This window comes from Symphalangus syndactylus, chromosome 11 (genome assembly GCF_028878055.3).
Source record: "Symphalangus syndactylus isolate Jambi chromosome 11, NHGRI_mSymSyn1-v2.1_pri, whole genome shotgun sequence".
NCBI lineage: Eukaryota > Metazoa > Chordata > Mammalia > Primates > Hylobatidae > Symphalangus > Symphalangus syndactylus.
This window is the reverse complement of record NC_072433.2, coordinates 114776795-114794324: the sequence shown is the minus strand read 5'-3', so window position 1 is coordinate 114794324 and position 17530 is coordinate 114776795. Positions and strand designations below refer to the sequence as shown.

At 37.8% G+C, this 17530-nt stretch overlaps 1 protein-coding gene and 1 pseudogene across 1 annotated transcript in view; one reads left to right on the top strand and one right to left on the bottom strand.

The window, feature by feature from the left end:
- CCDC192 (coiled-coil domain containing 192) overlaps window positions 1-17530 on the bottom strand; it is a 237253-nt gene that overhangs the window by 150162 nt on the left and 69561 nt on the right. The window contains exons 4-5 of the mRNA XM_055299209.2: window positions 4765-4896; window positions 4161-4217 (exon numbers count right to left, since the gene is read on the bottom strand). Of these exons, the coding sequence (XP_055155184.1) occupies window positions 4161-4217; window positions 4765-4896 (189 nt within the window). The remainder of the gene's footprint in view (window positions 1-4160; window positions 4218-4764; window positions 4897-17530) is intronic.
- LOC129493258 (cullin-1-like) lies at window positions 14547-17191 on the top strand (annotated as a pseudogene).

The window sequence follows — 17530 nt, the reverse complement described above, 5'->3', positions numbered from 1 at the left end:
AAACCCAAGGAAACAGGCCGTGTCCTCTGTTATGGTAAGAACAAGTCAATTAGCAGAGGGCCTGGAATTTTAGGAGGCAGCAGTCTGCTCTTGTAGATTCTTAATTTAGAAAGTAAAATGGCAGTTTATAGCCTCTTTAGAGAAGGAAAGGAAGTTAAACCAGCATTTTGGGAGACCCCTGTCCTGGGTGCCTCCCATGCCCTGAGTTCCTCACCCTGAGCTTCTAGGCCTCAGTGTATCCTTGGGACTGTAATTCAGGATCTTCTGGTTTCCAAAATTCACTCATCTGTCCTACACTTTCAAGCATGCTGTATGATTCACTTGAAGGATTCCTTCATCTGGATGTTTTTAACTGTTTAGTTTTTTATGAAATGTATCAAACATACAGGACAGTATAGAGAATAACATCACACTTGAGTGTCTACCACCCAATTACCCAGATTTCCGTTTTGAAATAAACCCACTGAATATTATAGAGCTTTTGGTCCTGGTCAGGTCTTGTGGGTGGCTGGAAACTGAGAGATGGGATGGCCATTGGGATGGAGGTAAAGAGGGGAGGCAGACATCCGGAGTACTGCAGATATTCAGGTCATCAATGAAGGAGTGAACAGATGGGGCTGAGCAGTTATACCTGCCAATACTAACCATAGGCAACATATGGATTCCATAATTTGGAAAGCATTAATTTTAAAAGGAATTTTTTATTAAGATAACTAGTCCTGACTCAAATTGCCCTAACAAGAACAGGTATCTTTAAGTAATTACAAACTTTCATTTCAAATATTTGTTTTATCCCATGTAGGTCTTTAAGTGGATAAGTAATCATGGGAGGGAGTGATAAAGATGCCCACGGCAGCTTAGCCCGGTGGTGGCTCAGGCTGGGTGCCTATGTGTGCACTGGGAGGGGTAACCCTTAATAATTTCTTTAGAAGTGTAAGATGTGACTAGGCACAGTAAATTTAATGGGATGAGAATTTAATCTTCAGAGTATTAGCAAACGATAACTCTGAAATGTTAAGGCTTTCATCTCCTCTCCATTTCATAGCTATCAATTTAATTAAACAATAATATTATTCGACTATTGAGTTCTAGATCAGTGAACTCTGAATAAAAGCAAGCCAAGACATTACGTTGTTAATTTTCATGTTAAGACCATGTTTCCTTTAGAAACTCTTTATTTCACGTGAAATAGTAATTTCTAGCAACTGTGTTTTCTTTCTCTGCTATTTTTTTCCTTCTGTTTCCACTCTAAGAGATCCTTACCTTTTGTCACTTGCAGGTTATATCTTGCAAGTGTCAGCCTCATTAAATTAATGCCTGATGTAATATTGACATCTTCACGGAATACATAAAGTGATTTTCCCTGATATATAAAGGATGCTCCTACAAATGCCAAAATAATTTTATTTTTAATTTAGCCATTTTAACAATTCATTTCAATAAAATCTGTACAAGACATTGAGCCAGACACTGTGGGAGGCATAAAGATAAACAGACATACTTCCTCCAGGAACCTGCAGTCTTGAAAAAGAGGCTGCATCAGATCATTCTTTTGTGGGGCATAATGTGACAAATAACTGAAAAGAGGCGCAGAGAAGTGCTGTGAATGCACCAAAGAAGGAGAGATTACTTCTGGATTGATAGTCAGGGAGAACTTTGTGGAAAAAACAGTCTTGATAAAGAATGGGGAAAGTCTGGCAAACTCAATGGCAGGGACAGGTATTCAGGGTAGCAAGGAGCTACAAGCAAAGCTGCTAGGGCAGGGATGCAGGGTTGCACTTGGGGGTCGCAGATGGAGATGGAGATGAGGCAGGAAAGGGGGTCAGGTCTCCGTTGTCAGCATGATAAATGCCATGGTCAAGAGGTTAGACTTTATTCTGGGATAATGGACAAGCATTGTCTCACTCAAGGCTTTGGAACTAAGGAAATGACATGATCAGAGTAAAATTCAATGCAATTCAGCAAAATGTATAGAGTAGCTGCAATGCACCCAGCCCTGTACTGGGTGTAGTGCATTCAGAGACACATTCTTAGTGCTGCCTTCAATGTCCCTAGAGTCTAGTGGGTGACGGATATATAAACATATACTGTCAACAAAGTGTAGTATATTGAGCTCTGTTAAATAAGCAGGAGGGCATTGGCCTGAGGTTCTCTCCCTATTTTGAGTTCCTACTTAACAAACGGAAACCTAACTTAGGAGTATATTTTTTGTAACAGATAGTTGGGTTTCAGCCAATCACAAACAGCTGAGCTTCAGCCAATCACAGGCACCCAACTGATCCAGCCACACCCAAATAAGGCAAACACCTAACTTAGGTAGCCAACAGATAATGTCTTTACTTTGCTTCTGTGTTTGGCCTATAAAAGCTTGCCAATCATGCTGCTGGATGGAGCTCTCTCAACCTCTTCTGGTTCTGATTTCTACCCAGTTTAGGAATCATTCTTTGCTCAAATGAACTCTGTTAAATTTAATTTGTCTACAATGTTTACTTTAACAGCTCAAATAGATGTATCTAAAGGAGGCTGTGGGGACCCACAGAAAGTAATCTAGGGACTAAGGGAGAAGTTGGTACCTAACTTGACTCTTGCAAGGACAGAAAAGAGTTATTTGAATGAAGAGAAGAGAGAAGGATATTCCAGTTTAAGAGAATACTGTGACCAAAATCACAGAACATCAAATAATACTGGATGCATAAAGAAAGACAGCAGCTCCATTCTAGTAGTAGGCTCAGTGTGAGGCAAAGAGAGGGGAGTGAGGGAGAAGAGAAGATGAGGAGCAGGGATTATGCTTTGGAAACTTCACTCACGATGGAGGCATGGAAACCAGGAGACTATTATAGAGGTCAAGTCCCACAGGTGTTAATTAAGGAGGCACACTCCAAACAGAAATTCCAAACTTTCCATGGGACTCTCACTTAAAGGGGTTCAAGTATATATTTTGCCAGGCAACTCTTATTAATACTTCAAGTTATTTCCTAATCTTCAGCATCCTCAGAACTCTCATCTCTTATTCCAGAAGAACCCTCACCCCATCTTCAGTGTTCCATTCCTACCACCCTGGTTTTTAAATCCCCTTTCTCTTCTCTGCCACTCCAGCAGATCACACTCACCCTATGAGTGTTATATTTTTGCTCTGTTTGGTTTTCTGCACCCACTCCAAATCTTTACACACAGATTTTTATCCTCTCTCTTCTCTGCCAATAGGGCTTGATGGTGTCAGAGCAAGTGGGCTACTTTGTAACGGGGAGTGGGGTTGTGGGAGGCTCTGAATTCACTCATGTATGTTAACAATTTGGGGCCAGTTACAGTAATTAAAATAGTGGCAGGGTGACAGATTTATGGTCATGGACACACAGGGTATTGTGGCAGGAGATGCTCATGTGTTGTTCTCAGAGCAAACTTAGGCTAGTGTGTAAATGAAATTTGCCATAGAAATTCATGGGGTCTCTCTCAGGTGAGTACTTGCAGGAGAAAATGGGCAACTATGTAGTCTGATTGGTTTATATGGTCACTTGCCTAAAATCATAAGACTGGGGCAGAGTGAATATATATATTTATATATATACATAATACATATTATAATATATATTAAATATATGTAATATATATGTATGTATAAAAAATAATGTTACTTAACGTGTGTCCTGAAGACTGGCAGCATCAGCATTGTCTGAATCTAGAATCACCCAAAAGTGCAAATTCCCAGGCCCCACCCTAGGCATGCAGGAAACAGAATCTGAGTAATTTGTTTTAAGAAGCTATCAGGTGATTCTTACATACAGTAAAGTTTAAGAAGCACTGCTCTAGACCTTTATCTGATGGGTCAATAATTACCACATCTCTCCACTTCCACCTATTCACCCAACTAGGCTGGCTTCTTCATCTTTCTGTCCTAAGTTTCTAGTTCTCTCCTCCTGATAGCACCTGATTAGACCATCTGATTATATATAAGAGCTCAGCTTGGAATTTTTGTCATCCAGAAAAATCAGAATTTTATGTATGAAAAGAAACTGTGTAGATGCAGTAAAAATACTCATTTTTAACCTTATGATTTGGTTTGCTCCCGACAAAACTCATTTATAACTTCTTTCCATGTTCTGTTCATTTTCAAGCTAACAATGACATAAATAAAGGGATGAAAAAAGGAGGAAAACACTTACCTGGGCTATAAGTTGCTCCTGGGAAGCTTTTACTTCAGCTTGCAATTTCCGGATGCACTAAAAAGGAGAAAAGTTTAGAAACTAAGTATGTGCCCCTTCACATGAAAGCATATCCATATATTCCAAAAGCAGATACAAACCCTTTGGATTGAACAAGAGGTAAATTTATATAATGATATACATTTTAATGCTCAGATATTCAGAGATTAATCATTTCTTATAAAGTAATTGATTAAAAAACATATGCCAAATGTTATGATCCTCTTGTTTTACTCCACAGAAAGAAATACTCCAACATTGACAACTAGGGGACATTTGTACAGTCAGTACCATTTATAAAATAAATAGAATATTCAGCTAATATTATTCAAGAGGATACATATCAAACAAACTTTAAAGCTACTACTAGCAAAATAAATTTTATCTCAATATTTGCCAGGCAATAAAATTACTTTTAGCAAATACAAATATTGTTATTTACCATTGCCATTGTGAACTTAAAAATACGGACTTTTAATCCAGACTGAAATGGCTTTCCAGGATTGTCAGTTCATATAAAATTAGGTAACTTTTAAAATAAAGATGTCTTTGTTCTACAGCTTACCTGGTCTTTCTCAAGAACCATTTTTTCATATGGTTCCCCACTGGCTTCCTTGTGATCCACAGCCTCCAGTTTTTCCTCCAGCTGGGATACTTGTTCAAGCAGTTTTGATTTTGTTCCTTCAGAGACTGAAAGCTAAAGATATTTTCTTTATAAGAGTATGTAAGTACAGTGATATTTTAAAAGCTCCTTTTAAAAATTCAACTTACAAATAATTTATCTTCCACCAGTATCTATTAAATATGAAAATAGCTTCTACAGCATTCCTCATAGATGATAAATTAGCATACAGAAAGAAGGAAAAATTGATTTTATTTATTGTTTATAACTAAGATGTTTCTAAGCAAGAGATGAAATCACACAGTTACAATGGAGAATATAGAAATACTAGAAATAGAGAAATTTCGAATGCAAAGATCTCAACACTCATCTACACTGTGTTTCAAGATTGCACGTTATTTGTACAGCTAAATCTGAAACTTGTATTCTGGCTTATAAATGGTCCTTGAAACTTAACTCTTGGGGGGCTACAGCTATCTAGAAAGAGTGGGAGTTCTGACTCCCTTGAATGTTTGCCATAGAAGCAGCAGGGTGCATGGAACTGGGGTATATTCAGGAATTTCAAGTTAAAGTCTGATCAAAGGCGGATCTATGCCAAGCCACAACCAAAAAATTCCTAGCAATGACTTTGTTTTTGTTTGACTGTTTGTAAATTCCTCTTGTGGAAAGTGGTAGTTTGATAGTCCTTAGTCTCTAATTCCCTTGGAGAGTGCCTGTACTAGCTTATCCTTTCATTCTGACAGCTGTTGTGCTTTTTCTCTATAGCTCAGCAACAATCCTGAAAGACTCCCTGGAAAGGGACACACAATTCCATATTCACTGCAACTCCCAGGGTATTCTCTGAAGTATGGATTATCTCTACATTTCTTTTGCATTACTCTGAATGTTATTGCAAGGCAAGTTGTCTCATCTTGAGAAAACTTAATTGTCCTTAAATTTTTAAAGACAATCTACCAAATGTGGAAGCATGAAGAGGTCAGTCTGCCAAGGAAATAAGCACATTATCTATACTGGCCCATCATATATACTGGCGTATTGTATATACTGTGAGCACATCATACATACCGGCACCAAACCATTCAGCTATACACTCATTCACTGGACAAATGTTTGTTCAGTTGCCTCCTCCACAGCCATTGTGTTACGTGCTGCAGATTAACAAAGTGCAAAATAAGGATTAGAGGGAACACACATATTACGAACTGCTGGCCGTGCCTTTTGGCTCTTGGTGGTCTTGGAGACCTGTGGTGCTCCTCATGATCACCAACATGTGTTTAACTCCTGAGTGCATGGTGGTTTGGGATTGCAGTCTGGCTTCTCTGCCTACCTTTCTATTTTATTAGGGACACGGTATAGTGTAATGGTTAAAGACAAGGAGTCTTGTGTCTTTATCCTTTGGGTTAAAAAAATCTCAATTTTGTACAAAAATTAACCAGGCATGGTGGCAGGTGCCTGTAGTCCCAGCTACTAGGGAGGCTGAGGCAGGAGAATCACTTGAACCCAGGAGGCGGAGGTTGCAGTGAGCCAAAATCACGCCATTGCACTCCAGCCTGGGGAACAGAGTGAGACTCTGTCTTAAAAAAAAAAAAATCTCAATTTTGCTGTTTACTATCTGTGTGATCTCAGCAAGTTACTCAACGTACCTGGGCTTGAGTTTTTTAATCTGTAAATAGCGATAGGGATGAAAAGAATACTACTTATCTCAACAGTTGGTTTTGAGGATTACATGAGTTTAAACAACAGAGACACTTAGAACAATGCCTGGAACATATCAAGCATCTAGCAGCTCTTATTATAATTATTCTTCTACCTCTTTTAGATCACTGTAGGTGTTCTTCTGGGTTTTATCTAAATATTTATTAAATTTTTTTTTTTTTTTGAGATAGAGTCTCACCTTGTCACCCAAGTTGGAATGCAATGGCGCGATCGCTGCTCACTGCAACCTTCGCCTCTGGGGCTCAAGGGGTCCTCCCACCTCAATCTCCTGAGTAGGTGGGACTACAGGCTCACATCACCATGCCTGGCTAATTCTTTGTATTTTTGAGATGGGTTTTCACCATGTTGCCCAGGCTGGTCTTGACCTCCTGAGCTCAAGTGATCCGCCCGCCTCGGCCTCCCAAAGTGCTGGGGTTACAGGTTTAAGCCACTGTGTCCAGCCTATTTATCAAATTGTAAAAGAAAAAATATCTGAAGACATCATAATCTTTATGAGCTGCATACCCTGAATTCAAACTATATTTGATTTGTTCATTTCCTATAACCACTCTAATGTTCAGAGAAAACTCCTCTCTATGTCTGGAATTATTTTTTTCTCAAATATCTCTCCGCTGGGCCCATTTTATTCCCATATCCTGTTTGTTATGTGATCCATCGTTACCATTTTATTATCTTTCTTTTAAATCTACCTTCTGTTGTTTGAAAGCCTTTATTCATTCACTCAAAAGACATCATTTATTCACTCATTTGTTAAAGAAATAAGTTGGATATTTATTATATGTAAGAATCTGTAGATTAAAAAATGAAAACAATATTGTTCACATCCTCAAAAAACTCACACTTTAGCCAGAAAGTCAGATTGTTTAAAAATAGCTATTATATAATGCAAAACTATATAGGTGAATAAATAATATTAATAATAGTTAACATTTCTTGGGCACTTACTACATGTCAGACAGTCTGCAGAGCCTTTTGTTTTCAAATTTATTTTAGTATCTCAATTTATCTTCAAAACATCCTGAAGGCTCATTCTATTATAGCCCCATTTTGCAGATAAAGAAGTTGAGTTTCAACAAAGTTATATGACTTATCAGAGGATATAACAAGTAAGTTCTGGAGTTCAAGTTTTCAGTAGTGGACATCAGGTTTGACTCCCTACACCCAAATTTGACCCCAGCTCCAAAGTAGGCCCTGGTCATCAAGAAAATTCTATCCTCTTTGCTGTTGGTTGGTTCAGGAATCAAAGCATAAACTAATCGGAGCCTGGCTTTACTGTAGCAACAGTTATTGTATAAGGAAATGTGACCTAATTTGGGTTACTCACACTGCACAGAATTGGAGAGTGATTTGGAGAAGCACCCTCTGTCACCAACCAGACGCAAATGCTACTACAGCCATCCCACAGACATCAGGAAACCAGGCATACTCAGAAAGGAAGAGTAAACAACAGAAAAAGCTTAAGTTCTTGATGACATTATTAAAGTGCTTTATTAACCAATCTTGAAGCACACCCTACCTTGCAACTTGCACTTAGTGAGCCAATAAATTCCTTTATTGTTTAAGGAGTTGAGTTTTCTATTACCTGTTGCCAAAAGTATTCTACGGATATGCTGTTTGGTTCCAAGATTCCATGCTCTTGACCACGAGTAAGAAAAGTTTATGAAAAACAGCAGAAACTAACATATATTTGGTAGATATAGTATACTAGGCATTCTGCCGGGTGCTACATATATAAATGTTACCTTACGTCATTGCTCAAAACCCTGTCAGCAATTTTCTTTATATTTTTTGTTATCATCATTGTAAAGATTGAGAAACTAAATGCTTTAGTGGTAAATTAACTTGTGTAAGATTCCAAAGCTAATAAGAAGAGGTTAGATTTGGGCCCTCATTTGTCTGACTCCATTCCTGGTTTTATATCATATCCAAATCCTAATTCAGGCTGCCTGTCACAATGAGGCCTGTGATGTTTTTTTCCTTATCATGTGGATTTCAGCAGTATCTCTCAGGATCTTAACTTATATACTTAAGGGAAACTTTTTTCTAATAACTTAGAATTCTCTCTAACCCACCATCTTGCTTTGTTTTATATAGACACTAACCCCTTATTTCCTGTCCTTTTGTAACAAGTTTCTTACTGAATATCTCTTTGACTCAGATATATTTAGCTCAGGTTCAGCTTATTTCCAAGAAATGTTGACTTAGAATCAGGATATCTATGCTTTAGTCTTAATTCCACACCTCACTGACTCTATAACCTTGGTGCCTATGATAGGATTTTAAAAATAATTTCAACTTTTTTTTAGATTCAGAAAGTATATGTACATAATGGTTACATGGGTATATTGCATGATGCTGAGGTTTGGGGTATGAATGGTTCCATCACCCAGATAGTGAGCATGCAAATGGAAACCAAAAAAGAGCAGGAATGGCTATACTTATGTCAGTTAAAGTAGACTTTAAGTCAAAATTGTAAAAAATGACAAAGAAGGTCATTATATAATAATCAAGGTGTCAATTAAGTAAGAGGAAATAACAATAGGAAATGTATATGTACCGAACACCAGAGCATCCAAATATACAAGCAAATATTAATAGCTCTAAAGGAAGAAATAGATTGCAACATGATCATAGGAGGGAACTGCAAAATTCCACTTTTGGCAATGAAGAGATTATTCAGGCAGAAAATCAAGAAAGAAAAATTGGAGTTAACTGTGCTCTAGACCAAATGGACCTAACAGACATTTATAAAACATTTCATCCAACTGATGCGCAATATATATTTTCTCATCAGCACATGGAACATTCTCCAGGATAGACAAATGAAAATGGAAACACAACAAACCAGAACCTAATGGATACAACAAAAGAGAGTTATAACAATAAACATCTAACACACACACAAAAAGAAAGACTCCAAATAAACAACCTAACGATGTACCTCAAGGAACTAGAAAAGCAAGAACAAACCAAACTCAATATTAGTAAAAGAAATGAAATAATAAAGATCTGAGTAAAAATCAATGAAATTAAGACAAAAATGTACAAAATATAAAATGAAGCATTTTTTTTTGAAAAAAATAAGCAAATCTGACAAACTTTTGCTAGACTAAAGAAAGGAAAGAGAGAAAACTCAAATAAATACAACTGGAAATAAAAAAGGAGGCATTACAACTGATACCACAGAAATACAAAGGATCATTAGGGACTATCAAGAACAACTATTCATCAAAAAAATTGGAAAACCCAGAAGAAACTGATAAATTCTTGGACATAAAAACCCACCGAGATTAAACAATAAAGAAATAGAAAATTTGAACAGACCAATAATGAGTAGTGAAATCAAAGCAGTATTAAAAAGTCTCCAATCAAAGAAAAGCCCGTTGGATTCACTGATGAATTCTACCAAACATTTAAAGAAGAATACCAATGCTACACAAACTCTTCAAAAACATTAAAAAGGAAAGAATACTTCCAAACTTATTCTATGAGGTCAGCATTAACCTGATACCAAACCAGACAGAAACACACACACAAAAAGAAAACTACAGGCCAATATTCCTGATAAGCACAGATGCAAAAATCCTCAAGAAAATACTAGCAAACTAAATTTAACATCAAATTTAAAAGATCATTCATCATAATCAAGTGGGACTCATCCCAGGGATGCAAGGATGGTTTGACATATGCAAATCAATATGTCACATCAACAGAATCAAGGAGAAAAATCATAATGTCCTTTCAATAATGCTTAAAAAAGCATTCAATAAAATTCAACATCCTCTTATGATTTTTTAAAAGCCTGCATAAATTGAATATAGAAGAAACATGCCTCAACATGATAAAGGTCATACATGACAAGCTCACAACTAATATCATACTGGGAAGGACAAACTGAAAGCCTTTCTGCTAAGATCTGGATCAAGACAAGAATGCTCACTTACACCACTTTTATTCAACATAGTACTGGAAGTCCTAGCCAGATGGTGGGAATGCAAAGTAATATAGTCAAAATGGAAGATAGTATATAGGTTCCTCCAAAAACTAAAACTAAAACTACCATATGATTCAGCAATCCTACTGTTGGGTATATATCCAAAAGAAAGGATATAGTATATCAAAGAGATATATGTACTTCCATGTTTATTACATTACTATTCACAATAGCCAAATACAGAATCAACCTAACTGTCCATTAATGGTTGAATGGATAAAGAAAATGTGGTATATATACCCAAGAGAATATTATTCGGACATAAAAAAGCATGAAAGCCTATCATTTGCAGCAACATGAATGGAACTAGCGGTCAGTATGTTAAGTGAAATAAGTCAGGCACAGAAAGGCAAATATTATACGTTTTCACTTCTATCTGGCAGCTAAAAAAGTGGATTTTATGGAAGTAGAGTAGAATGGTAGTTACCAGAGGCTGGGAAGAAAAAGGAAGAGGAGAGGATAATGAGAAGTTGGTTAACAGTACAAAAATAGTTAGATAGGAGAAATGAGATCTAGTACTCATTAGTACAGTAAGAAAATTATGGTTAACAATAATTTATTGTGTATCAATATAACTAGAAGAAAAATATTAATGTTCCAATACAAAAAAAGATAATGTTTGAGTGTTGGATGTCCCGATTACCCTGATTTGATCATTACACATTGTATACATATATCAAAATATTCTATGTACCGAAAATATGTACAACTATGATATATCAGTACAAAACATATCCCAAAATGGCCCCCAAGCCCCAAAATACAGGATGGTACAGGCATAAGATAGATATTCACATTCCAGAAGGGAGAAAAATGAAAGAAGGAAGGGGTAATGAGTCCCACATACATCCAAAACCTATCACAGCAAATTCCAGTAGACTTTAATGCTCAAGAATCATCTAGAATAATCCTTTTTGGTTTGATACTCTGCACTCCAGGACCACTGGAGTGAAAATGTCACCTCCACAGCTTGGCAGAGATCCACCCATGCTGTGGCTAAGTTGAGCAGGGCTTTTGCCCAACCAGCCCTACTGCATGGAGGTTATGCCCAAAGGCTCTGCAGAATGGTGATCTCTCCCCCAGGGTTCTGTCAGAGAGAAACTAAACCCCAAGGGCTCTACCACATGAGGATCTTGGTTTCAAATTTCTTCCAGGTCGGGTTGTGCTCCCATGGCTCCAGGTGACCTCACCATCATGGCTTTAGTTGGAGATTATTTGGCCTGTTGAAGCTGAGATGACGTCCCTGATAATCTCTGAACTGTCTTTAGGGCTATTTCCCCCATCTTCTAGAACAGCACAAGACTACTGAATAGCTTTATCATCCTGTCCTGTAGCCTCTAAGAAGTCTGAGAAACTTTCTTCATTCCCCCCAACCTTCATCTCCTTCAGTTCAGACTGGCAGTGTTCTTGGTGGAGTATTGATTAGGTCCATGTTTCACACCCATACCAATCTCCTTAACAAACAATTGCCTGGCCACACCCTTGGTTTTCTCAACACTTTGCTTAGAAACATCTTCAGCTAAATATCCAATTTTATCACTCACAAGTTCTATCTTCTGCAAAACACTAGAACGCAAAGATAATTTAGCCAGGTTCTTTGCCACATTACAACAAGGATTGCTTTCCTCTGGATTCCAATGACATGCTCCTCTTTTCCATCTAAAACCTCATCAAAATGGCCTTTACTGTTCATATTTCCACCAACATTCTGCTCAGGATTATTTATGTCTTCTCGAAGAAGAGGGAGGATTTCTCTCTAGTTCTTCTATTTTGGTCAGGCCTCACCAGATTGTCTTCAGCAGCCCCTTCATGGAAATATCTACTTTTTAAAGCATGAAGCTCAAAACTCATTTTAAGGTATATGTTACAGTAGCATCCCACTTCTTGTTACCAATTTATTTTAGTCAGTTCAGACTTCTATAACAAAAATCATAGGTTTGGTGACTTAAAGAAAAAATATTTCTTACAATTCTGGAGTCTCTGAAGTCCAAGACCAAAGTGACAAAAAAATTCAGTGTCTTGTGAGGGCCCTCTTTCTGTTTTACAGACAGCCCCTTTTTTTTTGCTGTATCCTCACACAACGGAGAAAATTAGAGCGCTTATCTCCTTCTCTTCTTATAAGGGCAATAATTCCATCATGAGGACTCCAACCTCATGACCTTAATTATTTCCTAAATGTACCCCCTCCAAATACCATCACATTAAAAATCAGGAATTCAACATATGAATTGGAGAAGGTGTAAATATTCAGTCCATAGCAATTCAGCAATTGGAATTACCCAGTCTGAATAGCAGAAAGAAAAAACAATGAAGAGAAATAAACAGAACCTAAGAGGCCTACAGGACACTATTAAGCATACTAACATACACATTCTAGAAGCAAATAACTGCAAAAGATACAGAATCAAAATGCAACACTAGAAAATATCTATCAAACACAAAAGAAGATAGAATTGGAGGAATTGAGGAATAAAAAGGACATAAAATATATAGAAAATGAAAAGCAATGTGACAGAAGTATATTCTTTATTATTAGTAATATTTTAATGTAAGTGGCTTTGACTGCCAATTAAAGACAGAAACTAGCAAAATAAATTTTAAAGTGTGATCCAATTATATGCTGATTATAAGAAACTCACTTTAGACTCAAAGAAACAAATAGGTTGGAAGTAAAAGAATGAAAAAAGATGTTGCATGTAAATTGTAGCCCAAAGACAGCTAATGTGCCTATATTCATAGTCACATAGTCACATAGATGTTGTCAAAAATTTTTATAAAAGTGAAAGAAATACATTGCATATTGATAAAAGTGGCAATTTTAAAGGAGATATAAAATTATACACATAAATGCACCAAAAAACAGAGTCCCAAAATACATGAAGCAACTATTGATAGAATTTACAGAAGAAGTAGACACTTTTGTGAGTATAGTTGGAGACTTCAATATTCCGCTTTTTTTTTTTTTTTTTTTTTTCCTGAGGTGGAGTCTCACTCTGTTGCCCAGGCTGGAGTTCAGCGGTGTGATCTTGGCTCACTGTAACCTCCGCCTCCCAGGTTCAAGAGGTTCTCCTGCCTCAGTCTTCCAAGTAGCTGGGATTACAGGCATGCACTATGATGCCCAGCAAATTTTTGTATTTTTAGAAGAGACGAGGTTTTGCCATGCTGGCCAGGTTGGTCTCAAACTCCTCACCTCAAGTGATCTGCCTGCCTTGACCTCTTAAAGTGCAATATTCCAGTTTCATAATGGATATAATATCTACACAGAATAACAAGAAGCAAACAGGCTTGAATTACACTATAAACCAACTAGACATAACAGACATAGTATGACAGAACAATCCACAAAACAACAGAAAAATATACATTTTTTTCAAGTGCACATGAAACATTCTCCAGGATAGGCTATAATTTGGTTTACAAAAATAATTCTCAATAAATTTAGAAGGAATAAAATCATTTAAAGTACCTTCTCTCACAACAATAAAGAATAAAGCTAAAAATCAATAACAGAAGGAAAATCAAAAAATTTTCATGTACGCAGAAATAACACACTCTTAAACAACCAGTGGGTCAGAGAAAAAAATCACAAGACAAATTAAAAAATATTTACAAACAAATGAAGACAAAATATAGCATACAAAAACTTATGGGATGAGGTGGCGGCAGCAGGAGAAGGACGGCTGGGCTGGCAGAGGAGGAGGAGGTAGGTGCCATGTCACATGCAACTCCAGGCAGGGCAGCCCAGTGGCTGAGGGATGCAGCCAGACCTTGGTGGGATGGGGGTTTTGCCAAGGCCTAGGCCTGGTGGCCAGGTGGAGGCATCATGGGAGCCTTTTGGGTACCATGGAGATGTGTGTTTGCCTGCAATTTATTTCACTCTCTACACTTAAAGGACATTCTTTCCAAACTGCTGTGAATAAATTTGGAATGGTCCTGCATATTTTTATCTAATGGAGAACTAGCTGAACTTTGAATAAGGATTGCTGCACTGGACAGCTTTAGAACATCCCTCACAATGCCATAAACCTGGAGCCAGAACCCCCATGGCTTGAAGCAGATTGGCCTGGACCAGATCTGGGATGCCCTCAGAGCCACCATCCAGCAGGTGTAAATGCGGCACAGCATGACCAGGTCCAATACATGGAGCTCCACACTCATGTTCATAACTAGTGTGCTAGTGTACACCAGTCAAACCAAGCATGAGGAGCTGGAGTTTCTAAGTCAAAAAAGGGGCAGACACCTGAAGGAGCTCATTTCGTTGGCCTGGAATTATACAAACAACTTAAGTAATTTTTGAAGAATTATTTGACAAGTCTTCTTAAGAATGGAGAAGATTTGATGGACAAGAGTGTACTGAAATTCTACACTCAACCATGGGAAGATTACTGATTTTCAAGCAAAGTGCTGAATGGAATTTGTGCCTACCTCAGTAGACATTGGGTTCACCGTGAATGTGACAAACGACAAAAGGAATATGTGAAATCTATTCCCTTGCATTGGTGACTTGGAGAGACTATTTAGGCCACTGAATAAACAGGTAAGAAATTCTGTTTCAAAGCTGATCAAAAAGGAAGGAAATGGTGAAACCATCAATACAAAACTGTGAGTGGAGTTGTACAGTGTTACATGGAATTGGAACTGAATGAAGATGATGCATTTGCAAAGGGCCCTACATTCACAGTGTATAAAGAATCCTTTGAATCTCTCTTTTCTTTTTCTGTCACAGAGAGATTTTATGTCAAAGAGAGTACTGAATTCTTGCAGCAGAACCCAGTTACTGAATATATGAATAAGGCAGAGGCTTGCGTGCTTCAGGAACAATGAAGAGTTCAGGTTTACCTTCATGAAGGCGCACAAGACGAATTAGCAAGGAAATGTGAGCAAGTCCTCATTGAAAAACACTTGGAAATTTTCCACACAGAACTTCAGAATTTATTGGATGCTGACAAAAATGAAGATTTGGGACGTGTATAATCTTGTATCTAGAATCCAGAATGACCTAGGAGAATTGAAAAAACTGCTGGAGACACACATTCATAATCAGGGTCTTTTAGCTATTGAAAAGTGTGGAGAAGCTGCTTTAAATGACCCCAAAATATATGTACAGCCTGTGCTTGATGTTCATAAAAAATGCATTGCCTTGGTAATGTCTGCATTTAACAATGACACTGGCTTTGTGGCTGCTCTTGACAAGATTGTGGTTGCTTCATAAACAACAATGCGGTTACCAAGATGGCCTAGTCATCCAGTAAATCCCATGAGTCATTGGCTCAATACTGTGACTCGTTCTTGAAGAAAAGTTCCAAGAACACAGATGAGGCAGAACTAGAAGATACACTCAATCATATAATGGTTGTCTTCAAGTACATAGAGGACAAAGATGTGTTTCAGAAGTTCTATCCAAAAATGCTGGCCAAGAGTCTCATCCACCAGAACAGTGATGATGCGAGTGATGATGCCAGTAACTATGTCAATTTTCAGCCACTGTGATGGCTGGCATAGAAAGCTGTGAATTGCCGATAACTACGGACCAACTCTAAGGGAAGGCAGTGAGTGACAATGCTGAAGCCAGCATGTTCTCTAAGTTAAAGCAAGCTTGTGGTTTCGAGTATACCTCTAAACTTCAGTGGATGTTTCAAGACACTGGTGTGAGCAAAGATCTGAATGAGCAATTCAAAAATCACCTGACAAATTCAGAACCCCTAGACTGGGATTTCAGCATTCAAGTGCTGAGCTCTGGGTCCTGGCCCTTTGAGCAGTCTTGTATGTTTTCCTTCCCTTAGGGTTGGAATGTAGTTATCGGCAATTCACAGCTTTCTATGCCAGCCGTCACAGTGGCTGAAAATTGACATGGTTATATCACTTGTCTAAAGGAGAATTGGTAACTAACTGCTTTACAAACAGATATACTTTGCAGGCATCCACATTCCAGGTGGTAATCCTGCTTCAGTACAACACAGAAGATGCCTACACTGTACAGCAGCTGACTGATAGCACTCAAATTAAAATGGTCATTTTGGCATAAGTCCTACAGATTTTACTACAGTTGAAGTTATTGGTCTTGGAAGATGAAAATGGAAATGCTGATGAGGTGGAATTGAAGACAGAAACCTTAATAAAATTATATCTTGGTTATAAAAATTAGAAATTAAGGGTTAACATCAATGTGCCAATGAAACTGAACAGAAGCAGGAGCAAGAAACCACACACAAAAATATTGAGGGAGACTGCAAACTACTGATTCAGATGGCCATCATGAGAATCATGAAGATGAGGAAGGTTCTGAAACACCAGCAGTTAGTTGATGAGGCCCTCACTCAGCTATCCACCAGGTTCAAACCCCGGGTCCCTGATCAAGAAATGCATTGACATTCTAATTGAGAAAGAATATTTGGAGCAAGTTGATGGTGAAAAGGACACCTACAGTTACTTGGCTTAACCCTCCAGGAAGGGTCTGACTGTGTGTCCCACAGCAAATAGTTCATATTGGAAAGAATGGAAACAATTCAAGTTTATAGCAGCCAGCCTGCCACCATTGTACCTCCCTTTTTAAAGCTGAGACCAAGACTCCCATCAGCTGGTCTCAGATTTGCATTGGAACTGCTCATGATAGATACATTTCAAGTCTGTAAATATGGACACCAATGCCATTTACCCTAACTTAAGAACAGAGAAGACCGAACCTCCCATGCTGAAGGCTGCACACTACTGCATTTAAATCAAGACATGGGCTCCCCGATTAGCAGCTGTTGTATTGGCAGCACTTGTCATCTTGACAGCACTTTGAGAGCAAGTCTGAATGGACCCATGTGTAATCTGCTATGAAAAACCATCTGTTTAGTGTGTTTCATTTTTAATGTGTGAAAATAAAGAAAATTAAAGGATTTCTAATTGAATGGTGCCTCACATCTCAATACTAACATTGAATGTAAATGGCTGTATTGCTCCACTTAAAAGATACAGAACAATAGAATGGATAAGAATTCACCAACCATCTTC